The sequence below is a fragment of the Cavia porcellus genome, unplaced genomic scaffold (assembly GCF_034190915.1).
Source record: "Cavia porcellus strain 051 isolate PalLab524CR breed Dunkin Hartley unplaced genomic scaffold, mCavPor4.1 scaffold_6, whole genome shotgun sequence".
Classification (NCBI taxonomy): domain Eukaryota; kingdom Metazoa; phylum Chordata; class Mammalia; order Rodentia; family Caviidae; genus Cavia; species Cavia porcellus.
Genome location: NW_026947489.1, coordinates 88504347 through 88529919, shown reverse-complemented (window position 1 = coordinate 88529919; position 25573 = coordinate 88504347). Strand labels below are relative to the sequence as shown.

Below are 25573 nucleotides of genomic sequence, written 5' to 3'. Positions count from 1 at the left end.
CTTTTAGTGGGGCACTTCTGGGCAGGGATAAAGTAAAGTTATGGACAGATAAAACTGAAAAAGATGTTTTCGGGTGCTTGTTCTCTGAGCTGAGCATCATGTCTAAACTCTCCTTCAAGTGAGATATATTTTGCTGATACAGTAACCAAACCTTCTAAATTTGGGGTTGGTGATTTTTGGATTCTACTGGATTTAAGCTTACCATTGTTTACTGTGTATGACATGAAAGAAGCATGCAAAATTGACAGAGAATGAAGCTGTCAAAATAATACCCTGTCTGAGGACATTAAAGCAGTGTTCTCATAACTTCTGTCTTACCTGTGTAAGAAGGTGCTTTGCAATCTATTAATGATTAGTTTCACCCTTGAAAATACCATGAAATCTCCTTTTAAAAGAATAACTCTGGTTCAATTAGATGAGGCAGATATAAAAATGATATGGATGTTACCTATTATGTAATTAAGGTTCTGTGCCTGCTAATTAATTAACACAGGAAAACAGAGATGTCGGCATTATTCCAGTGTGCTACATTAAAACATTAAAATACTTCAAGTACATTAACAACGTCTCAAGAAAGTCCTTGCAGAAAATCCATTTTTTTTTCCAGCATCATAAATTCCATCTTGACCCTCACTCTGGTGAAGGGGAATTTAATTTTAATAAAACGGGTTTTCTTTAGAAGACTTCCTAAATTCACCCTGAAATTAATTCAGGTTGGTCTTTTTCACTGCCAGTCCTGGTTAGTAAAAATATTTTATAACTTTTACACAAAAGTATGAAATCTAAGTTTTCAAGGAAAGAAGTTAGGATTGTGTGAAGTCATTACTGTATTTCACCCAGGGCCAAATGTAGGGTCTGTGCTTCATTCCAAAGAAGCAAACTGCTCTGAACACCTTGTGCTGTGTTCACTTTCATCACAGCAGGTTTTGAACTCCTGCTCTTAAGGAAGCTGGATCCGACAGGCACATGACTTAGACCAGTTGAGGAGCACACACGTGTGTATGTACACGTTGTGCACCAAGTTTGTATCATTCACTGCCCAACCAATTGCCATTGACTCACTCCCCTGTTTAATCCACGCTTCCAACTCTTTCAGCGTTAGGACTAATATCCTCATCTTACTGATGAGATAACTGTATCTCAGGAATGTTAGGAACCTTGTCTGAAGTCACACAGCAGAGGAAGTGGTAGGTCCACTAGAGGAGCCCAACTCTCCTCAGTTCCATCTCTCCTCACAAGGGTGCATTGCCTCGGCCGTCACCAACAGGGCTTCCAAAATTGTCCTTCCTTCTTCCTTTTATAGTTCTTCACTTTTGTTAACTGACACAAAAGATTCCCCCTTTCCATACCCATTTACTCTGTATCCATTCTTACAAATCTGAGGAACAGCCTGTGTCCCCACAGCCACCATTTTGTGGTGATTTCCCCTCAGCCTTCTATGCTTTGTTCTTCCTCCTCCACCTCTTCAGCCACCTCATGACTTGGCCATGCAGGAATCTCTTCCAAGGTGGGATTTGAGAGATATCTTTAGAAGTGCTTTGCAGTTCTAAGTCATGAAGACTGAAGCTGCTCTTTCGCAAGTGAGGACGTGTCCGCCTCTCCCCTCTATTTATTCTTCCTTCCATGATCTCACCCAAGTTTAAGTGCCATCTGGATGTCAGTGTCTTCCACATTTACATCCCCAGTTCTCTCTCCTGGAATCCAGACTCACATATCCAACTGCCTACACCACACCTCTTCTTGGATGCCTAGTAGACATCCCAGTCTCCAGGAGTTCCAAATTTGTGATTCTCTTTCCTCCCACAGAAACGCTGCATCTAGTCTTCCCCATCCCTGTGGACAGTAATGTCTCCCTTCAAGTTGCTCTGCTAAAAACTTCGCAGTCATCTTTGACTCTGCGCTTGCTTGCCCATCATGCATCTGATCTATCAAGGCAGCTTCCAGCTTTTCTTGGGTCAGTGTGGTTGCCTCATCATTTGGATAGCTGCATTCATCTTCTTCAAATACTCTGATCCTTCTGTAGTCAATTCCTGGCCAAGTAATCAGAGTATCAGATCACCTCCTTCTCCTTGATCTTATTTTGGTTTCTCATTGTAATATGGCCTCCAAGGAGAGGACTTAGAGATGACCAACTGTCCTGAACCAATTTTTGCACTTTCTCTGGTTACTATGTGTGCCATATAATGGCACTGCTTTCTTTCTGCCTGATGCTGATTTCCATTAGAGGTCCCATGCAAGGGAATCAGAAGCTGGCATTTCAGGCAGGATGAGCCCAAGCAAAGTGCCCACTGCATTAGCTTTGTAGTTAGCTTGTGTTGCTTCCAAGTGGAGGCAAATGCAAAAGGTGAAGAGATGACCCTGCACATTGAACTGATGTGATGAAGAGAAAAAGAGCTTTGTGGGTTTTGTATAATGTCCAGGTACCTGGGTTACAACTAGTTTTAAGTGCTCAGAGCTAAGTTTTCCTTGCTTCACAGGAAGAGGCAAGATGGGAGGGAGACATAGGAAATGGGACCCAGGAGGACCCACATGCACCCAGGAAGATACCTGATGTTGTGCAGGATGTTTGCTGTCTACCTAACCTCACTTCCATGGGAGGACTTTGATGATGGGTTTGGCCAGGTGAAAATGGACAGCAGTATGTGTGTGTGCATGTGTGTGTGTGTGCGTGTGTTTCAAAGTGAAGCCTTAGGTAACATCCCATGTTTTTATCCTGTACCACACTGAGAAATATTTGACCCAGAGATACCTCTGGTCCTGGAAGAATGAGAGCCATGTGGAACCTAGCCAGCCCACCCCACCCACACAGGAAGCAGGAAGATGTTGAGTGCTTGCTCATTATGCGGAAGTTGCTGACTTTAAAATACAGATATCGCTAGTCATGTGTCCTCGGTCTCATCTGTAACTGGGGCTGGCAACTGCACCCATTTTGGAGGACTTCACGAGGTTGCAGTAAGGTGCCACATGTGTTGTAGTACAGATCTCAAAGAGTGGAAAGTTCTTGTCTAGTGGCACCTCCATGCTGCTGCACACCACAATGGTAGGGACACTGCATCTAAGAGGGTGGGCACATTGGGGCCATGCCATATGTAACTCTGGGTAGCCACGGTCCATGCATGGGCTGGCTGGGAGAGGGGAGTGGTGAGGTCAGGTGGCCCTGGAAAGTGTAGTGGAAGGGGCAGGGTATGGGTGTGGGTGTCACTTAGAAGTCTGCAAGCAGGAGGCCCTAATAAGAGCCCTTGCTAGGCGGCCTGGTGAGCATGTTGATCTGAATTCACAGCCTGATGCCTGTATAACTTCTGCTTCTTGCAGGGCCTTGGGCAGGACCCCCAGGCTCAAGTCTCTCTGAGCAGTCCTGGTGACTCCTGTTCTAGACGCCCCTGCTGTGCTGGCTGCCAGGCCAACCTTCCACAGGCTGGAGGCCTCAGAAAGAGAGCTGTGGTTTCCTGCTGAGCAAATCAACCCCTTTCTATCAGTGTCCCAGGTATAGCAGTGTCCAGGCCATCCCCATGGATCAGGTTATCATTATCCCTGGAGCAACCCCTTCAGGTGTGTATGGCAAATGTCGCTACACGAACCAGCTATGCTATTCCCTGCTGGAGCTTAAGAGCACAAAATATCTCCTATTTCGAGGCTGGAGGTGGCCACCTCTGGCTGCGCAGGCCAGGTCTCTTTATCTCATTTCAGTTTTCCTTTCTTTTCCCAAGACCCTGACAGGCATAGAGAAGTGAGGGGCAGTGGGAGGAGAGGGTGCCCCTGATGGCTTCCCTCTGAGTTTCTAGGAAGTGGAAAGGGCGCTGCCTGCCTTCAGCAAAAATGCCTTAGTGTGACACAGACCTGGCTCCACAGCTGCTTTCCTGACACTCCGTGTGCCTCCTTACTGCTGTCGTGTTGATGCCACCATGCCTCAGGCCTCAGCGCCGAGGGAGGTAGAGCTCTTCCGGCCCAAGGAATGCTTCAGAGCCCCTCAGCACTCTCCAAGCTTTGTACTCCCTTCCTCCCCTCCCCATCCCTTCCTTCTCTTTCTCCCTTTCTTTTCCCTCCCCCTCCCTCTCTTCCTTGTCTTCCTTCTCTCTGTTGTTCTTTCCATTTCTTCCCTCCTCTCTCTGTGGCAGCAACCATGTCACTTAGAAAAGGCCCCCTAATGACTGTGCAGGTGGCAATCTGTCAGATTGTGTGTCGAGGCTTAATATGTAATTTCATAGCTTTTCACGGTTTCTAAACTGCAAATGCAAGATTATTTGAAAACATTTTATTTAATTTCCATGCTTTTTTAATCAAAAAAGTTAAAAGAATAATAACCTTTTATGGGCAGTTATAAATGTGCTATTTACACTCAAGAGAGAAATATCTCCCCTAGCTGAGTTGTCTAAGCGTGTGCTTAGCGAGGAGACCACGAGAATACTGATGAGCAGGGCACTGTGTGCGCACGTGTGTGACTGTGGGGACAGCTTAATTCGTCCTTCCAGGAGCTTGCGAGCTAGGTGGAGCGATTCTACAGATCTGTTCACCACCCCACAGGTATGGGGACCAGCTGTAAACATCTCGGGTGGAGGGCTGGGGTCTGGCTACCATTACATTCTGTTGGAAATGTCTGTCGAGTGGATAAATGAATGAGGGTAGGATTCCCCATCCTCTCCCTCCCAACATCCAAGGTGAGACCTATAAACATCCTCTCCGCCTTTTCCATGTCACAACTGGAGGTACAAGTACACACAGCTCCGCGAAAGACTCACCAAAGGAATGTGGGAGGTACAATTTCTCATGTTGATTTTTCCTCTTGAAAAATCATTATCTCCCTGTTGCTTGATGCTGATCCCCTAGGTTCAGACCACTTTGGAAAACTGAAGTTCAGGTTTTACTTTTCAGATGAGAAAGCAGAGTCAGAGTGAGAGGCCAAGATTTTGCTGCCCAGTTGAGAATGGGTAGAAACTGCATTCCCAGAAGTGGACTTCATCTCTGGGCGTGTGCTGCCTCAGCCTCGCCACATGCTGCAGCTTTTGGGTTGCACATTCCCTTTTCTTCCTCCTTCAGATTAGTACTGTCCTCTATGTTCTGCCCAAGAAGTCTGGGATGAGACATTCTGAAAGCCCCCAGTGGCTGGGTCTCCCGCTGGACACAGTCCTCTAGGCCCATGGACCCCAGAGAATGAAAATGATGCCTCTCTGCCACCTTCCGGATGGAGACCCAGCTGAGGCTCTCTGCAAGGACTGAGGTTGGATTCAGAGCACATGAAGGATGTTTTCTCCATCACAGACTGATGAAGCTCCCGCTGCGGACAGCTGAGTCCCCTGCTCGTGACCAATCCACAGGAAACGGATGGCCACTTCATCCTAATCCCCACTGTCTTAGGCATGGATGACCAAGATGCCCTGGGGACTTCTGCTTGAAATGAGCTACTTCTTAGCCAACCCCAGCTCTCTAGAATTAAAGGATCGTGAAGCTGAAAGGGGCCCCCAGAGGTGATCGGTTCTGGCTTCCTGCCTTCTGACAGGACTAACCTTTATAGAATAATTGCTTGAGAGGAAATTGAGCCAAACTTACTTTTATATGTTATTCTTGTGATAGTATCTCTGTTGAGCATTCGATTGAGAAATGGGTTTGATGAATCAGAAACCTAGAGGAGAAAAGAAAATATTAATGTTTGGGCAGCCCTGACCCCCGATGGACACCACCTCCAGGCCTTCATCCACTTCTCCCTATTTCCCAAGTGCCTACCACATGCCAAATCCTTTTGGCCCAGAAACTGAGGGAGCAAAAGTTCCACCCTCCTCTGTAGGAACCCCGGGTCCAGAGAAGGAAGACACATGCGTGGTCCAATGATTTTCATGCAGGGTGAGGAGTGCTGTAATATTAGGGGAGCCTGCCCACCCCCTGGCGAATCTGTGAGGTAGACCCGGAAGGATCAGTGAAGGTTAGCAAAGTGTTTCAGTGGTAGATCATAGGAAGGAAGAAAGACAAGGAAATGTCTGGAGTGGATGTGGGGAGGTGACAGCCAGGTATGTCCAGGCCAGCATTTCTGGGTAGGTGGAGCCCATGGGATGAGGAAGAGTTGGGGAAGGGTAAGAGCTGAGGCCAGAAAGGCAGGAAGAGGCTGGCTCAGAGCTGGCTGTGAGGTCACGTTGGGCCTCTCGGGTTTGTTCTGCAGGGATGGAGAACCATCGAAGTGTTTTGAATAGGGTAATGGAGTGACATATTAGGACAGTGCTATTTATCTAGAAAGCGAAAGAGTATCTAGAATAGCAGTATTATGAGATGGAAAAAAAAAACACACTGTGCACACTATAAAGTGCTATAGAACTGTGTTATATCACTGTTAATTATTGCATGAATTAGATCCATCCATCCATCCATCCATCCACCCAACAAATATTTTCCAGGTGCCTATTACGGGCCAGATGTTGTTCTAGATGTTCAGAGATGAATTCCCATTTTATGTTTATACCCTTACATCCACTCCTTTAGCAGGAGAAGCCATGCCTCAAAGGGCTCAGAGCTTGGGAACCACCGTTTACGAGACCGCTGTTTGGCTGCATGGAACTGTGTGCGAGGTTTTCCTAACCACGCCTTTGTACTCAGCCTTTTGTGAGTGCCACTGTGGGTCCCACTCATTTCTCTCCTACTTTGCTCAGCTCTGCCGTGCTCTGCAATTTACACCTCAGCTGCTAATCGGATGTTGTGACACATCAATGTTTTCATCCTGATTTATTCTTAGGGTGGGAAGAATTGCAGCAGCAGATTATTATTATTAGATAAGCAACAGGTAATTTCGGTTTGGAGGAAGCACAGACTGTTTATTTTCCCTCCATCTGTCTCTCCTTTTGCAGTTTCCTGAGTGTGTTGTGGTGAGACGGGCACCGTGGGGAATCTCGGTGAGCGACAGTTCTTGATGAAGGTGACCTCCACCCTGAAACGCAGGCAACTTTCAAAGAAGAGGCCAACTCTAGCGCCAACGCGAGTTTGACATTCACATCAGCACTGAAAAGAGAGCTGGAGTCCCCCTTTGGGAGCCCTGAGGCTCGCCGTGGAAGAGGGAGGACCAAAAACACATGGTCAGGGCGTGTAAGGAGTCCGCCCTGGTCCTCGCTGCCGGGGATCTAAGGTTCCTAATACCTGGTGAGTACAGGTGGCACCAACGTTGGGAATGGCCCCTTTGGAGTTGATTAAAAAAAATTGAAAAAAAAAAAATCCCAGCGTGCATGCAGGTGATTTGTGGGCGCTGGTGTGCTGACTGCCTGGGCAGAGGCTAAAATAATGTCCTTGGTATAAGTGAGCTTAAGTGGGCAGTTAATGGGGTGTGATTGAGCAGCAATTACAGCCAAATCTCAGCTCCCTGTGGTCAGGGAGGGATGGGGGTTAGTGGAGGGCAGACGGAATGGAAACCCACAGACAAACAAGTTCTTCTCTTTTAACCAATAACTCTAAAGCTTCCTGTGGCTCGGCTTTCAGGCAAGGGGGCCGCTAAACCGCTCAGGGGTGCAGCTGCTCACCCTTTGTTTCTGTGCAGCCTGCAGGGAACTGGGGTTTGGGGGGAGCATCAGGGAGAGCAGGAGGAGGGGAGGCAGACTCCAACAGGCTGCCCATCCTAGAGTCCAAGGCTGAGCTCTTGCCTCGGAGTGCCCCTGCCTAGCAGAAGGCTGGCACTGGATTCCCTGTTCAGCTGGGGTTTTGCTATGAGGTCATGGCTCAGAGATCACCTCGCAGTGGAGAGTTGCTGATCTGGGGTGCACAGAAATGCGGGGCCAACTTATTTTCAGATGGAGACAGGAAGCGCTAGGTTTACTCATGCACAGAAGGGCAGCGTCCCCAGAAGCCAGAGTGGCCTGTGAGGATGCAGAAGCTCCGCACTGGCCTCGGCCTGCAGGACATAAGTTGTTCCCAGCAGTCTACAGGGAAGAAACCAGGACCTGCAAGCCCTGCCTGTCAGTCTCCATCTCCGTGCAGCAAGCGTGTCCTCGAGAGTCTGCAGACCACTCCAGTTTGTCGCTGGGACAGTTGGCTGCCCAGGGCCCTGTCAGACACTCTGCCCACTGCAACGTATGTGCTTCTGGGATGACAGTCACAGCCTCGGGGGCTTTGAGCAAAGTGAGGCGAAGCCCGGGGCTGAGACTGAGATCCCTCCAAAGGACAGCAATTGTTGGCTCAGGAAGGGGGGCTTGTGGGAATCGCCCTGGGAAGGATTGGCACCTTCTTATCTCCCGGTTATAGACCTTGAGTATGGTCCAGGCTGAATACATCAGTTGGAGATTGGTGTCACCCTAACTGGGGCTAGAGTAGTGACCCAGGAATTCTCCCTGTGCTTGCAGAAGGCTTCAGATCTTTTTTTCTCTTCTTGTTGTCAGTTGCCTGCCTCCATCTCTGCTACGGAGGCATGGGGTGACAATGAAGTCATGAGTCTTAAAACGGAGACTCACTTTCCTTCCCTGGCGGGCTGCGGTGAGCCACCTGAACTTGCGGGATTTCCAAAGAGTCTCTGAATTGTTTTCTTCATCAGTGAGATCTGAACACAGATGCCCAACCTGCAGACTCCTTACCCGTGCTAAGTGATCAAATCGACCCAAAACACATTATCCCGGGGCCTGACACCCAGAGTTCTGCTGTTTATTCTCCCAGGGTTTGAGATGATACCAAGTGATACAGAGCGGGGGCGATTTCTTAGAGATGTCCTGTCTGGTTCCAAGAAGGCAGGAAAACCTAAATATACGCTTCCCTGGGCAAACACCCCTTTTTCTCTTTGCTAATGACAACCCGGAAGAGTTTGGGGGTGATGGTCAACATGTCACAGATGCCCCTGACATGGCGCTGGCCTGTCTTGGTTCAGATGAGTGTCCAAGCAGAAATGAGACTCTTTTTGTTTGTTTGTTTTACTTTTTCTTTTCTTTTTTTCTCTCTTCTCTTTTGTTTCTATTAATTTTTTGATACATCTGCTTTACTTCTGCCAAAATGTAATTTTGTGCCCATTTTTTTTTGCTGGTGCATATTAATTTTATAAACTATGCTTCGGTGTGGTAGCATCTTCATACATTCATGTACCATATCTTGATCATCTGCATCTCTTTTTATTATTCTCCCTCATGTCACCTCCCCCATCCCAAAATGTAATTTAAGGGGCAAATTAGAACTGGTTTGGTTAGAGATTTGCTGCTATTGGTGCTGCCTGGTAGGGAGAGGCCTAGATTTGCATTCCTTCCCTGGCGGGGCTATTGTTCTCCACCCATGCAGGCCATAAAGTCAGAGAGGGGACATTGCCTTCCTTGGCTGTGTTGCTCACTCCTAAGGTAGCAGAAGGGGGAGAGAGGAGCTGGTGCCTCTGTGGGAAGCAGGGAGGAGTTGTGTTGCGCAGGACCTTCAGGAAGGGATATCTCATACTTCCTTGGCTTCCCAGGGGCAGTGGAGTGATGGGCAATGGGTGATGGGCTGTCAGTCCTGGGGGACACCAGAGGACCACTCTGTCCCCTTCTACTACTGCAACCTTTTGATTCCACTCCATTAAGCTTGTTTCAGGCCCAGTGGCCTTTTCCTATCCAGGAGAGAAGCTGCCAGGATGCTTAGTCCTTGATGTTCAGCAGTAAGGCCCGTTGTTTGTACCTTGCAGCCAAGGGACTATGTTTTTCATGAATCTTGTATACGTGGAAGTTGGGAGACCTTCAGCTTTCTTAGCTGTGGACACTTGTCCACATTACCCTTTTAAATGTTTTTTAACTCCAAACAAATGGTAGACTGATCTTCTGGCTGGGCTGGGGAGTGGCAAGAAAAGAGGAATGAAGGAATTCAGGAGACTTACTTTTATAAATATAGAAACGACCACCAATCCATTCGGACTTTTTGCAGCTTCTGTGACGTTTGTGTATAACTCATGGTTATAGTGGATGAGCTGCACCTGATAGGAAGGAAAAACAACAGTCAGAACAGCGAGCCGGCATCCAAAGGTGCGGGGTGCAAAATATGCACTCTCATAAGGGTAACCTGCAAAGTACATTAAACAGCAATTGGAAAGATGAGCTTTAACTGGAGGGATGGTTTCAGAGGCATAGAGAAGTCTTTGTGTGTAAAATACACACATACACATACACAGACACACACACATGTACCAAGATGCCTGTGCACATTTGCCAATGTTTTCTGGTAACAGACATGCTTTTGGTGAGCTCAGTGCCCATCTGGTTCTGGCTCCCTCCCAGGACATTTGTCCTGCAGTGTGTAAAGTGAATTTTCCTTATTAGGAAGGGAACAGCCCTACAGGGGCTGACGTCCATCCTCCTGGCTGCACCAGCAGCTGCCACTTGCAGCCTTCGGGACAGCAGGAAGCTATTAGCTCCCAAGCCTGCCCAGTGACCTGGGCAGGGACTGCTCAGTCTGTGGACACGAGCAGTCTGTGGACACTGATGCTGGGGAGCTGAGGCTCCAACTCTGACGTTGGTCTGCCCTCCTCCAGCGCCCTCCTCCAGCAGTACCTGTGGGGTCCTTGTGCCACAGGCAAGCATGAGGCCATTCCCTGTGGGAACTGGCACCCGTACCTGTCACGTCTTGATCCTTTTTCCTTCCCCTTCCTTCTTCTTCCTGCCTCTTCCCATCCCACATGCCCTTTGCATCTCCACAAGGCCTACCTCCCTGTTTCCTATCATCTATCTTTTATTTTGCTCTTTAAATTATTTATACTTTGCATTTTTCATATAAGAGATCCATGCAATATTGAACCTATGTCTGTTTTATTTCACATAGTGTTATGGTCTTGAGATGCATCCATTTTCCCACAAATGTCTCAAACTTATCCTTCCCTATGGCTGAGGGATGTTATCCTTCCCTATAACACACACATACACACACAAAAAATGAAATGCAGTTTTATATGTATATATATATATATATATATATATACATATGAAATACAGTATGTAATATATGTGAAACACAGTAAGCATATAAATTTCAAACTAATATACCACCAATGTTTAACCGTATAATCAAGTTATTCCACACCACTGAGAATCAATTATTTCCTCTGAAAAGTGGGTATGATTATCTCTCTTGGAATCTGTTTCAGGGATGTTGTTTTAGAAAAATTTTAAAAACAGCCTGGAAGTGTAATTTTTGCAACAAATTAAAAACATAGAGGCACATAGTAAAGGCAGATTTTGCCCTTCACCTCCCTCTGATCATAGCCTAAGGAATATGCCCAGTAACAGTTTGATGTGTATCCTCCCAGTTATTTCTTTGTGCTTATAAACACACACACACACACACACACACACACACACACACACCCCTCCATGGGGCTTAAAAACAATAGAGATGGAATCATTTACTATTATGATTCTGAAACTGATTCTTAAAAGTGCAAGCATATGTTGTGGCTAGCTTTCTAAGTGCATGCGTATAGATCTGGCTAAGTATTCCTAGAACCTGTAGCATTTTCCACTGCATGAACAGCCTAAAACATATTTAATCACCCCTTCATGGGCTCAAGTTGTTTCCAGTTTTTGTCTTTCACAGTGTCCCAGCCAGCGCATCACGTATCTTTCTGTAACAGTGCAAGCACTTTCCACAGGCTGATTTGAGAATCTAATAAGGCAGTGCACGTAAAAGTGATTTGTGTCCTGAAAGCGTAAGACGGTATTTGTTATTGCCAACATCCTGTATTGCATTAAAAACAAACAAACAATAAAAGAAGTGAAGTTTTAGAAGTTGGAAAGGGCAACTCTAGAAGTTGGAAAAGGTGCTTTTCCTTGAACTTGGAAAGTGACATCTCTGCCATGGTGGTTTGGAGCTGTCTCTGTGCATTCAGACCACATGGTGGTATTTTGGGGGCCTGTTTGCTCACCTTCAGTCCTGATGGAGTTGATTTTGGAAGTGCCACAGCTTGAGGGTGGCTGGAGCTGAGAACCTTGGGGCCATGGATCACAGGCCATGGGCGTGAGTTGCCCGTCAGCACCCACTCAGTGGACAGCATCTTGAACCTGAAGGTGTCCTGGACATCTGGAGTTGCTGGAAAGCGTCTCACAAAGGGACACTCGTTCCTGCGGCTCCTGCAATTTCCCATTTGCTGATCGTGATTTTTGTCAGTCTTGCCAGTAGGGACAGATGGCTGTGCCTCAGGACTCTGCCATCAGAAGGGCAGCTGAGACGGGATCTGGTGAGCGCTCTGCTGTGCAGGATTCTTGGGCCAAGTTTGTCCATTCCCTGACTCTGTTCTTTACACAGCCAGGACTTTATGTAGCTAGAGGACCCAGGAGGTGTGGGTTCCCACACACTTACAAACCCTCTCTCCAGGGCTGGGGCTTTCAAGTGAAAATGAGACCCCTGCTGCCAGCTGCCAGCTGCCAGGGTCTTCGTCTTCCTACCTGACCTGTGGTCTACAAAGCAAGCTGGGCCCGTGCTGGTGCTTCCGGGCATGCACTGGAATTGCATCAGGCTTTGAACGTTAGAGCAGGGAAGAGGAAAGCAATTCGAGCGGGGAGTCTGCTTTTCAACTGACACTCCCAGGAGGAGTCTGCCCCATGGGGTGAGACTCTATCTGGAATGGGGAGCTGTGAGAAGCGATGGAGGAGTATAGGGGTGAGGCTGTGCTCTGCTTCAAGCTCAAGGTAACACATGTAGAACTTTGGCCTGAAGCTCCCCAGCCCCTGACGGTATGAGCCTTAGCTCCTGTTAGCAGTCAGTGACAGCTTGCTATGTTAGGTTGAACCATAGGAAAAACTGACTTTTTGATCTTTTTTATTTTTTTAGTAGCTAACATGATCTTAAAATGAGGCCATTATCTCCCCGGCCCCATATCCAGATGTTAACAAGATGACATCTTGTTTTCTACTCAGGTGTGGCCAGGGGCCGCCAACAGTCACAGCATCTGAGAGTTCCTTGGAAAAGCAGTGTCTTGAGCCCTACCCAGATGGGACTGCCTGAGTTGAGTGGACATTTGCATTCCTACAGATTCTTAGAGACTGGAATGCACACACAGGGCTCAAGGGCCCTGATTTAGTAGATATTGCTGGGTGACTGAAAGAGCCTGTTGTCTGCTCTATTTGTGAGTCATGTATGACTTACATGTGTTCAGGTGCAGGCTGGGTCAGACCACAGGGGCCCTGGTCTATTAGCTGCAGAGGTCTGTGAGCAGGGGAAGGAGAGGATCTGCGGGGACTTTAGGAGGGCAGGTTAGAGCAGGGCAAGGGACTCATGGTGGGGAAGGTGTCATCTCAGGTGGTGACCCTTCAGGAAGAGCTGTCAAGGGACTCTGCAATGTACTCTGTGTGTATGTGTGTGTGTATGCGCGCGCGCGCGCGCGCGCGTGTGTGTGTGTGTGTGTGTGTGTGTGTGTGTGTGTGTATGTGTGTGCAGTGAAGAGGCATCAAGAAATCCCCACGTCACAGAACCTCTGGGAGCAACAGAAGAGCCTGGGCGGCAGCTCAGCAGTGGCCAGGGGTCTTGTTCCATCTGTCAGGATGCAGTTTGGGCTTCGGGAGGAAGAGGGAGATAACTGGAGCTGCCCCAGTTCACCCACTGACCACATCACAGTGCCCCATCCCTCCCAGGTCTCTGTCCATGGTAGTGAGAGCCTTGCAGTGGCTTCCTCTGTTCTTCTCCAGCCAGGCACCGTGGTTGGAGCTCACTCAAAACTCCCTGACCTCTCACGGTGTGCAAGGGCAGAGACGGCCCTGGGGGAGAGGGGTTTGTGGCTCATCCTGCTGTGAACTTCATCTTGGGGAGCAGCAATGTGCAAATCACAGCCTGTTTGGGGAAGACCAGCAGATGGGCAGGGGGATTCTGCAAGCAATGCCCATGGAAGCCTTTCTGTCATTTGTAGATAGCACTTTTAACTGAAAACCCTTCAAAGTCAGAATTCTGAATAACTTAGATGGGTCCTGAGAGGTAGTTTAGCTGAGCCTCAGTGTTTCTATCAAATGTAATCATAGTGTCTGCCATGAAATCCTAGGTGATTGGTAAGTGATTGTTTAACCTTCTGAGCAGGTGTGAGAGGCCACGAAGACCGCAGGGACAAGATGGAAAGTGCTACAAGAGCAAGCTCTTTGGGGGCTGAGGATGACATTTGAATTAAACACCAAGTTTAGCTATTCATTAAAGAGATGCCCTGAGGGCTGCCGTGAGCCTAGTTGGAATTACCATCAGAAAGAACTAAACCTGGATGACTGGAAATTATGTTGTGATCATGATTTTTTATTAATTTTGGAGAGGAGTGTCCTCTTAGAGCTATCTAGAAATGGAAGACTGAAAAATAGCAGTCTTAGAGGAAGAGATAGGATAATGGAAGAAACAGAAGATAAAATCACAGTAGGGGCCGAGATCCAATGCATTCTCTGTACATAAGTCCTCTGTGACCTGATGTGACTTGGCCTTTTGTCACATGGGTCTGGACCTTGCACTTTCATCTTGGAAGCATTGTTTCACCCCTATCCTTTACCCTGGGATAGGATTTATTTGTTCCATAAGTCATCAAAGGCAAAGGCCAAGACTAACTGGAGTAAAACTTGATAAAGTCCTTGCCCTTCGACATGGTTTTGACATAGTCATGATGGAGTAGGAGACCACCATAGGGAGGGGAACAGGCAAAATCCTGGGCCCTTACCTGCTACTCACTAGAAACACCATTTGTGTTTTCTCTTGGGAAAGCAGGGACCTTAAAAGCCATTTTTGCTATGAACAGTAACTTTTCACTTGGGCCTACGGATGCCGACAAGGGGACTAAAAGCAGAGCAAAGTTTGGCTTTCATTTCGTGTTCTTGGTTACTAGAAACCTTAAGTCAAATCTTTTCCCAGGTGTCTTAGCTACTTTTCTCTTTGCTGAGACCAAACACCTCACATGCAAAGGTAAAGGGGGAAAGGTTTATGTAACTCTCTGTAGAGGTTTTGGTCCATAATCTGCCGGCTCCAAGGCATCATGGCATGGCAGACAGGCATTGTGGAGGAAAACAGGAATTCATGGAGGGCAGAAGATAGCAAAGCAAACAAGCAAGGGGCCCTAGAAGCTTTGTTCTGCCCTTTTTATACTCTATCTAGCCTACCTGGTTTAGGGCAGCCTCAAAACAATCAGTGGATTGATCCCATAGCGACACACCCTTAAGTCCAGGATCAGACACTCTAGATCCAGCCACCTCTGAAAAAGTCCCACTTATGACCACATGAGGCCTAGACACAAACCTTATCATCAGGTCTGCAAAGGGATATGTTGATCATTTAGGCAGCTGCCCAGACAGGGTTGATTAGTCCTAATTTTACATAATATCACCTCTCTATAAGGCTGAGGATGCCAAGATAAGAGGTTTACAGGGTCGTTCAGCTACAAGCAGAAGCCTCCGGTCACTGTCCTAAACTTGTACTCACCTGGCTTCCAGGAGTAACAGAGCCTCACATATCTGAGACCATCCCAGACAGGGACATCATTTCCTGGGAATGAAACCATCTCTCAGCCATAAAGATTCCAGAACCGTGACACCAGGCCTGAGGTAGCCGCCAACTGGACACCACCCAGCATATAATCTTTAAGAGCTGTCTTGCTTTTTAGCTGAACCATTGCAGCAGCTACCTAAGCTAGAATCTTTCCCTATCTTCCCTCTACCTTTCTAATTAAGGCTTTTAAGAAAGTTTGTGCTTAGTTTTCTTTTTTTAATTTCTATTTTTACTGAAGCAAGAAGCGGCTAGCCAGCGACAGTTTCAGATACTGGCAGGTGCTTTGAAGGAAACAAAACAAGATTCTAGCTTCCAAGAGAAAGGCAGCAGAGGAGGGAATGAAGCATTTGTGTGCAGAAATGGGAGAAGCATCCAGGGATGTAGTTGGTGAGGGCCTCTCCGGAGAGGTGACTTGAGCTGAGTTCCGATGATGAAGAGGAGCTAGGTGTGGAGGGAGGGCAGGGAGGTGACAGCCCGTGTGCAGAGCCTGAGGCGAAGCAAGCAGTCATAGGATATATGATTTTATTCCAAGTGCAACAGGAAGTCGCTGGTATTGTGGAGTGAATCAATTGATCTTATGCGCAGTTTTGAAAAATCTCTTTGGCCACTGTGAAGGACAAAGTGGAGACAGAGATGGCCTTGCCTACTCCTCTTTACCTTGCAAATCAGCTTTGGCCTCAACTCCAAGACACCCCTGTGAATCACTGGCGTTGGGTACCATGCCTCTCTGTGTTCCCATGGTGCCCTCATCTGGGAGGGAAGTTTGTGACGGCTGATGTGATATGTCGACTTGACTGGGCTATGGACCGCCCAGACAGCTGGTAAACCTTATTTCTGGGTGTGTCTGCCAGGGTGTTTCCGGAAGAGATTAGTATTTGTAAAAGTAGACCACAAAGAGAATCTACCTTGTTAATGTGGGCAGGCACCATGTAGTCTGCAGATCAAGACCAAGGGAGCACAGATTCATTTTTTTTTTAGACCAGAACAACCAAGTTTTCCTGCTCTTGAATTGTGCAGCTCCTTGCTCCTGGGCCTCCAAACTTAAGGCCACAGAACTTATAGCAGCTAGCACTGCCTAGGTATCCAAAGGCCTCAGGATTTTGGTCTTGGTCAGAGAGCCATAGTAGCAGGGTTCTTGGTGCTCTAGCTTATGGTCACTAGGTGGTGACATTTCCTACCTTCCATAATATTGTGAGGTGATGCCCCCAATAAGTGTCATATATATCTCTGAACGTATCCTGCAGTTTCTATTTCTCTGAATAATCATGACTGATCAAAGTTCAAAACATTTTACAACTAAAATGACACCTGGTGATCTGAACAGATGTCAGCCATAGAAATGGATACAGTCACACGGGAACCATTATCACTGTCAAAGTCTGTCACTGTCATCATTTGTTGATGTTATCCCAACATTTGCTGAGCTCTTCTTTGTACCAGAGATGATGGTGGTGGTAACAGTACTTCATTTAATCCTCAAAAAAGTCCACGGTCTGAGGAATATTTCATTCAGGGAAGTGCTAGGGCTGGACTTGTGCATAGTTTCTATGATTACAGAGTTCCATGTTATTTTGCAACTATTTTCTTTGGGTCTATCTCTACTTTTGGGCAAATATCTCAAGGGCATAAATATTATTCTTCATTCTATCTCTGGTGTTTGTTATAGAATTTAGCTCAGAGGAGAGGTTGCCCAGGATTTGCTAAATGGATAAGATTCCAAATGCCAAAGAGTCTTAGACCTGGATGGGGCTTTAGAAAGCCAAGGCCAGACCACTTTTTACAATGAAGAAACTGAGGACCAGAGAAGGACTATGTCCCACCCATGATGATGTGTCTATCCATCCTTGCATCCATCTATTCGCTAAGTGCTTATGAGAAAAACTGGATAGAAGGGCAGGAACAGACCACAGACAACCTGACAGACCAGGTAGGAAGGCCTGGTTTGCCATCAGGCTGATGGAAAACTGCACTCATGTTCCCAAATTCTCTTAGGACTGAAGGCAAACTTTCTTCTATGCCCCATAATTGACACAAGGAAGCTGAAAACCATTTAGTTTTTGGAGACAAGAAACTCAACTTTCAAGCTGGTCGATGACTATTTATCTTGGCTGAGCTGTCAGACCTGCTGGCAGCAAGTTTCCAAGTCAGCAGTGAAGTGTCCTTGTCATTGGTTCAGCTGGAAGCAGCCTCTGCTGTCTGGGTCTCAAGCAGTTTCCCTTTGCAGGGGTGAGGTGACTCAGCAATGCACATCAGGGGCTGCTCCCCCAGTTCTTGCAGCCTGGACAAGCAGCTGGCTGTGTTCTCAGGTCTACTGTGCACAGCAGGTTGCATTTGTATAATGAGACATGATATTCCTAGGGATGGGGGAGTGAGGTTCTTGGCTGAGCCCATAAAAAGCAGTAAGAAATCTAGAAAAGTGTCTCTAATGGGAACTAAGACAGACACTCACTGTCACAGGAGAGCTATATGAATGCCAGCATCAAGTAAGAGCACCCTTGGGCAACCCAGCCTCTCGCCTGTGAATAAGGCCAGTACCATGATGATCGCTTCTCGGCCTCTGGGCTAAGAGCGAGTGTAATATCTGTTTTTATCAGTTTAATAGAACTGTGATGAGGATTTTTTGGGATAGGATACTGTATATTTAACATGTGGCTGAGGGTCTGGCATGTGTACAGTGAATATTTAAAGACATTGCAGTAAAAGATGCATTACCTTTCACCCCCTTAAAATAGCCCTCCTCGCCACAGACACACTTAATCCCGTTGTTCTTGCTGATTTCTGAAGTAGCTCAGGAAGTCCTCTTTCATGACTGTCTTTAGTTGTGCTGTCATGGCTGCCTCAATGTCCTGAGTCAGTTCAAAATGTTGACCATTTATGGTCATTTGGACTTTGGAAAAAATCCAGAAAGTGCACCACGACAGATCTAGTGAATAAGGTGGAGGAGGACCCACGTAAGGTTTCTGTGAGCCCGTCTTTCCGTTGGGTGGCACTCGGCAGCTGTATTTGCTGTAGTTTTGATCACACCAAATAAAGACACTCACGAAAGAAGACTTCTAGAGCTGCTCCGAAAGTGGCAAGAAGGACGGAAAAAGTGTGTTCAATGTGAGGGAAAGTATTGTGAGGAAGATTAATGTCAGTGTGCTTTTTACTATAATAAACTTTGATTTAACTATTCACCATATATGCTGACCCACCCTGTAGTAAGCCCTCGAGAATTAGCTCTTACTATACTTGTTTACTTATACTATCAATCGATAATAGAGCTTTCAGCTTCTGTAGAAATCGGGGTCAGGTATGTGGATCTTGGTCTTTCAGGCTCCTGCCTTCAGGTTGGGTCTGTCCTCTGGAGACTTGGCTGAGTTGCAGCAGGGGAACCCCTTATGTTCCAGGCCCTGAGTGAGGTGAGAATTTTGGAAGAGAAATACATTGCACCCCTGAGTGGCTCAGATTGTAATTCAGAGTTTAGCAGTTTTTATAAAGAGTCAGATGGTCTGAATATGTTCATCCAAGGGGACTGCTACTCTACTTCTGTAGCATGGAGGCAACCCTGGAGAAAACAGATTAAGATGGGTATGGCTGGGTCCCAGTAAAGTTTTATTTAGAACACACTGCAGGGCCAGATCGGGTCTGTGGCTATGGCCTGTGGACCCTTGCTAGTTTTAGTCTGAAGGATGAATAAAGGCATGCACTTCCAAGTGAGTATTCCACGGAGGAGGAAGATCCCTGGGAAGAGAGCCTAAGCATTAACCTCTCCTTCCCTTTGACAAGATCACGATGCCCAGTGCCACATTTCCTGTGCTTTAAACCTTTCAAGCCATAATCAGCACATGGGTTTACTTTGGTAAAGCCTATGCTGAACCCTAGGAGTCCTGAGATGAGTACTATATATTCCTTCTTTGGGGAGCTCATTTCCATGACTTTGTTCCTGAAATTGACAGAGGGTGTAATGAAGGCACAGAGAGCTTAAGCAACCCTTTGGAGCTCACATGGCTAAATGGAGAGAGGACTCCTGAGTACTCCCCTTTTGCATAAGCAGAGAGAGAAGGGAAGGTGTCGTATACTTGAGGGGAGATGAAATTTCAGCAGCTTTTGCTGGAACAACAATTATAAGCTAGAGCTTATTTATAGAAAGTCATTAACAAGTTTGTCTTTATGTGTAAGAGCACACACAGCCTGTGGAGAAAAACACAGTTTGATATTTACCAACCGCCACATTCTCACCCTAAGGTTTGGCAATTATCACTGGTCTGCCTGGTGACACTGAAGCCCTGCATTTTAAGACATAGAATGCAACTGTCAATAAAAATAAAGCAGAATGCCCACCACAAATGTGGTCCCGTTATCACAGCAACCTAGAAAACTGAAATGAAGCGTGTTTCCCTTCGCCCTTGGCAGGAAACAGAACTTGGATTTTGAGGTGCAGTACATTTTCCCGAGTTGAACTGTAGAGCAGTGTGTTTGGGTGCAGAATGATGTGGGGGGAGAACGAGGCTCTGACCTGTTCAGGCACCTCTGCTGTCGGGGTACCCTCAGGCCTGTGGCTTGTCCCCCTGTTCCTCAGTGTCTGCATTTGTAACACATGACAGGATCTGAGGGTTGTCTTGAGAATGGAGTAAGATAATCAATGACCCAGTCTTTCAGGAACGAGGCAGGGTCTAAGTGAACAAGCAGAGTACATGATGATGGATGGGAAGCACCAAGATGCTCCTTTGGTGTTATTTTTTCTCCTGAAATGTTCAGAAACATTCTTCTACGGGCCCAGTGTTCCTTCTGTGATCTCTCCCAAAGCATCTGTTTCCTTTCTACCTCTCATTAATAAAGCTCTGAAAGCTAAAGCTGGCAGTGCTGCCTGTAATAAAGTATAGATCCTTCTGGAAGCGACTTCAGTGATGGGATCTGTGGGTAATTTTTGAACCTCAGTTGATTTTAGTTCCTGCTCTTCTCACAGACAGAGAACTTATCCCTACCTCCCCACTCATGCTGGTTTTCCCTGCATTCACCTGTTTGCACCCTGGCCTCCCACGTGAGGCATGGATGAACATACTCCTTTGGCTCTGGAGTCTACCATCTTGGGTTCAAGTCCTGGGTTATTTAGTCTCTTTGAACCTCAGTTTCTTCATGTGCAAAGTTGTGATTACAGTATCCTTGCTCAAAAATAGCTGGGGTGGTTCAGTGAGCTAAAACATGGAAATGAGCTTAGGTGTAGGAGTGAGATAAAGCAGGCTTCGACTGCAGACTCTGGCAGGAAGCAAACATTAAATGGGGAGCCGTGACGATTATTCTTAGGAATATCTGGCTGCTGAGGTTCAGATAAGGGAACTGTGAGGCTGGAATGGAGAATGGACTCCTAAATTCCATAGAGAAAAACAGAGCTAGGCCATTAAAACTCTTGGACTCTCTTTCTTGTGGAAAATGTTCATAGATTATTCATTTTTGTTTCTTACTTTATCTGATTGTCTCTAACTACTAAGAAGATTTTACCAGTCTCTTTTGCCTGCAGCTTGCATTGTGAAAACAGTAGATATATTGGACACTTCGTCTCTGTGCTCTGCCTCTCTTGTGATCATTACCATTCCTCTCAAAATGTGGCTCCTCAATGAGCACCACTCGACTGACACAGCCAGGTCATATTTAACAGGCGGTCAGCAAAGCATTAACTTCAGAGCACAAATAAATAATATTAGTGAAGGCCCTCTTTGCTTTAGCTGTTGTAGAGGTCCAATATTATGTAGCTCATTTGACTTAAGGCAAGAATCATTTTGCTACTTCTTTTATCTGTAAACACATATTCAGGAAAAAAAGTCTAGGCCAAGATCAGTTGTCAGACAAATTCCAGGAGACTTTTAAGGGTCAGATAAACCAATGTCTCTTATCATTATAGATTCAAAAAGCTTAAACTAATACTAGTTAATGGAAAACAACATTGTAATTTTTACGGTTTAGATATAAAATGTGCCTTCACATTTTTATGTGGATGGCAGGCAGTTGGGCATGGGGTGCCCTGCTCATCGGTGAATGTATCCACTGATTAGTTCATAGCTGAATGTGGTGTCAGGAAGTGGGGCTCAGTTGGAGATGGGTCACTGGGATTTGACCTGGAAGGTATATTCCTGTCCCTGGCTTCTCCCCACTTCCTGGCTGCTGTGAGTTGAGCACCTCTGTCTTCTCCATGCCTTTCTGCCATATTGTTTCAGCCTTGGAGTCAGGCCAGCCTTGGCCTGAAACCGTGAGCCAAAATACACTTTCTCCTTCAAGCTGTGGGTGTAAGGGATTGTGTTCTAGTGGTGGAAAAGTAACTTAGGCAACAGTGAAAATAATTTGTTGTAATTAAGGAAGAGGTAGCATCAGGAATTAAAGAGATGAATTTTGGAGAACTTTTCCAATAAAATTTAGCACCCTGGTTGAATGAAGTAGAAAAAACCAAACTTTGAATATCTCAATAATGGTGCTTATATTTAGTCACAGCTGTACCTAATCAGCACTGTTTTAGTGGAGTTATTTCTCACTTCTGTGGAAGAACCTGGATTTAACAAGTTTGCTCTCCTAACTGTTGTCATGGGTGATTTTTCCATTTCTTAGACACAGTAAAAATTGTTAATAAGTTACTTCTTTCTTATTCCCTAGGTTAAAATAACCTCAGTTTTGAATTTCTCTAGAAATAAATAATACTGAGCTCCAACCAATTGCTTGAGATTTGAACTCTGGGAGCAAGTAAGGAAGGTGGCTTCCAGGTGACCACAGGACAACCCAGTCCCAAGCACATCCATGGGAGCCTGAGGCAAGCTGATCTCAGCAATGCGAAGCCCTGAGTGCAGGACAGATGTCATCTCAGGGGACTGTGGTGTCAGGCTTGGTCCTCCTGTGGTTACCCACAAGAGCCAGGCTTTGCTAGGATGTGGCTAAATCAGGAAGAAGTGGGGGTTGTTAAACACTTCGGGTGATGAGTCTAGTTGGTGCCCACTGAAGGTGCGACTGAGGGGGCTATGCCTCGTTATGCTGTGTTCTTGGACCCACCACAGAGGAAGGAAAGGTTCAAGCCTCAGCTGCTGCTTGCCAGAGCCCCCAGCCCAGTCCTGGTTCATTTTGAAAAGTCACTTTCAATGACTCCTGTCCTAACTGCCACATTAATGAGGAATGGAAATACAGTGTCTGTCAGACAAGAGACGAGGGATTCTTTTCTCTTGTAAATCAAGCAGCAGAGCAATTTGGATAAAACAGCCATACAACTGGGCATGATTTTGTGCACACTAATTGCATGAAGTGCAGTGCCTAACAGTGAGAAACGTGTGCTAGTTGGTTTGAAAGCAGTTAAACACATGCAAGCCTCTTGCGTGGGGGTTGCCCCCAGAATGGGCGTAGAAAGGGTGCAGAGCTGGGAGTCACAGGCCTGGGGTTTTAGGTGACAAGTCTGTCATTAAGTAATTGGCTGGAGTGGGTGAGCTACTGTGCCCTTTAGACCTTGGGATCTTCATCTGGAAAACATGGGGCTTTTCAGAACAAAGTTTCGTGATTTTCCTAAAAAAATAAGCAAACCCTTGTGGAAAGAACAGGCTGGTGCCTTCAAGCTTGCCTCCAAGTAAATTAAATTGCACTGAATTGAACCAGATTCTTAAACCACAGGTTCAACCTGCAGCGTGTTTGTGCCTGGGCTGTGCCTGGACCACGATGGGCCGGGCTGGTGGCATAAAAGAAAAGAAAGCAAAGCAGTGAAGAAATACCGCGACACAGGTCAGGAGTAGGCATGGGCCACCTGCTGGCTTGTGTGGCCTCTGGTTTCTCCATCTGATGACAATTAGGTCAAACCAAACCAGAAGTAAAAAACCAGACTATTGTAAACCTGCGATCTGTCACTCAGGGCCTCATGAGTTATTCTTCCAGCACAGACTTGTTTGTGTTTTCCATGTGCCAGGCAATGTCCTGGACCTGCAGAGATGGGAAGAGGAAAGATCAGAGAGGCAGAGGGCCTCCCTTGTGCAAAGGTCCTGTGGAATCGCAGAGGACCAGGTGTAAAAGGAAAAGGTTAGAGACCAGAAGGTAGGGGACTTGAGGTAGGAGGAAAAGGGACCAGAGACCATGCCTGCTCTTGGAGACCTTGGCGAGAATATCACCCTTAATTTAAGAACAGTAGAAAGCCATTAAGACTTTGAAGACAGAGAAGGGGGGGGTGTATGGGGACCCAGACAATGGTGAGGACATCAGATTTGGTTTTGGCTCAGGTCACTGAATCACCAGGTGTCGGGAGAAGTGATTCCCTTAATGTTTTCTCACCACGGTGCCCAGCATTTCTAGGACTCTGACCTCACCTTCTGTCAGTGTCCCCTTATTCTTGCTCTTCCAGATCCTGCCCGGGATCTTAGAGAAGCCAGCATTGCAAACCCATAATTAAAATGCCCAAGTTGCAAAACATATCTCATGCTCCAGTACTTGACAAGTTAAAAATAATTCAAGTGCCTGCCTAAGTATTTACACCATAAAAAGCATCACAAACTACTCAGTGATTTTTTTTAATAATCTGCCCACATATCAGGGCAGATTTCAGGGAGACCCCAAACAGGCTTCTGAAAGCCCTGGAAATGAATTTAAGAAGATTATAAAAGATGAGTAATGAGTACAAAACAACTTTTGGCATTCACAGCAAAGTATTAGCTTCCTCCAAGAAATAAGACACAGGTCATCCAATTATTGGAAAATAAGTGGCAAAAAATACTAAGAAAATCCTCACACTTAGGTAGAAAAGTACAAGAGCAACAACTCAGAGATGAATTAGAAGGATCCAGGGAGAGCCATATTGATTCTGGGTTGTTAGTGCAATTTGCAATGAAGCCAAATGCCAGAGGACCACGGGATCGGTCCACAGGAGGGAGGGGACCACCCAGAGGGAAGGATTATGAATTTCAATGAGTGGATGTATAGGGCCAGTTAATAGTCTTGGAACCTGGCCTTCTCCTACTTGTCAGTCTATGTTTTTTTAACCGGAAGCTATGGTCAGTTGGTCTGGACAACTTTCCACTGCAAGAGACCGATGGCAGTCTCTGGATTGTTAGGCCTTTAGACTATCCTGGCCCTGCCACTAGGTGTTCCCAGGAACTCTCCTGTCATGATGATAATCCCAGATGACTCCCACACATTTAAACAGCCTGTGTGGGTGTGCATGTGTGTGTGTGTGTGTGTGTGTGTGTGTGTGTGTGTGTGTGTGTGTGAGATGGTGGTGGTGGTGGTGATGGTGTTGCCTAGTTTGAGAGCCAGGGCTAAGAAAGTCAGTTTTCCTGCTGCCAGTTGCAGGAGTGATGCTGGCCTTGTGACACACAGCTGCGCTATGCATGTTCACAAAGGTGGAAGGGCCTTGGTGTTAAGCAGAAGTGACCTTGGTTTGCGGCATCCTTCCTGCTGCTCCCGCTGCGTGGCCTGATGACCACTTGGTGCCAGTTCTGTGCAGGATGTGGTTCACTCCTGCATCTCCTAGTGGATTCTGTGCTACAGAAGGATCCTTTGGTCCTGTTACCGAGAGGCGAGTGGAGGCTGGCAGTGGGGAAGGGAGCCAGAAGGCAGGAAAGCCACATTACTCTCAGCGTGCTGCAGGGAAGCCCAGATGGTGCCCTTGTCCCGGGTTCCCAAAATACACTCTGGGAGGGGAACAGAGAGAGCACTGCTGACAGTGCTTGGGAACAGGAGTGTGGGCAGTCTATATTAAGACTTTAATATCCATTCCAAGCTATCGCTGAGCATGTGACAACACTGTGACTTTCCTTGGAAACCACTGGGCCTAATCTCTCAAGGGCAGATCACAATTTTTCATTCTTTCCTCATTGTCCCTGGAACCCAGGTCTAACCATTCAGCAAAGGGTTGGCGCCAAATGTCATGGCTCCATCCAGGAGCTCTGTCATTTGCCAGAGCAAATGTTGTTTCCAATAGATCTGGGTTAGCTGGGTGGGAAAGAGGAGAAAGAGGAGGAGGAGGAGGAGGAGGAGGAGGAGGAGGAGGAGGAGGAGGAGGAGGAAAAAGAGGAGGAGAAGGAAGTAGAGGAGGAGGAAGTTTTTGGTCCCTTGTAAAGCCAGAGCCTGGAACATTCCCTCGGTGAGAGGGGCAATGTGGTTCCCATTCACAGAGGGGAAGCGTTCCTTCTGGGCTGGGCCCTGAGCCAGGGACTTCCAAGGTGCAGACCAGTCTTTGCCT

The 25573-nt window shown here is 46.7% G+C and overlaps 1 protein-coding gene and 1 pseudogene across 1 annotated transcript in view; one reads left to right on the top strand and one right to left on the bottom strand.

Annotated features, from left to right (window-relative positions):
* The window catches only part of Ca10 (carbonic anhydrase 10), a 483004-nt gene that overhangs the window by 10822 nt on the left and 446609 nt on the right, over positions 1 to 25573 (bottom strand). Inside the window, exons 5-6 of the mRNA XM_023563809.2 lie at positions 9785 to 9880; positions 5545 to 5617 (exon numbers count right to left, since the gene is read on the bottom strand). Of these exons, the coding sequence (XP_023419577.2) occupies positions 5545 to 5617; positions 9785 to 9880 (169 nt within the window). The remainder of the gene's footprint in view (positions 1 to 5544; positions 5618 to 9784; positions 9881 to 25573) is intronic.
* Positions 17942 to 18116, top strand: LOC111755975 (U2 spliceosomal RNA; annotated as a pseudogene).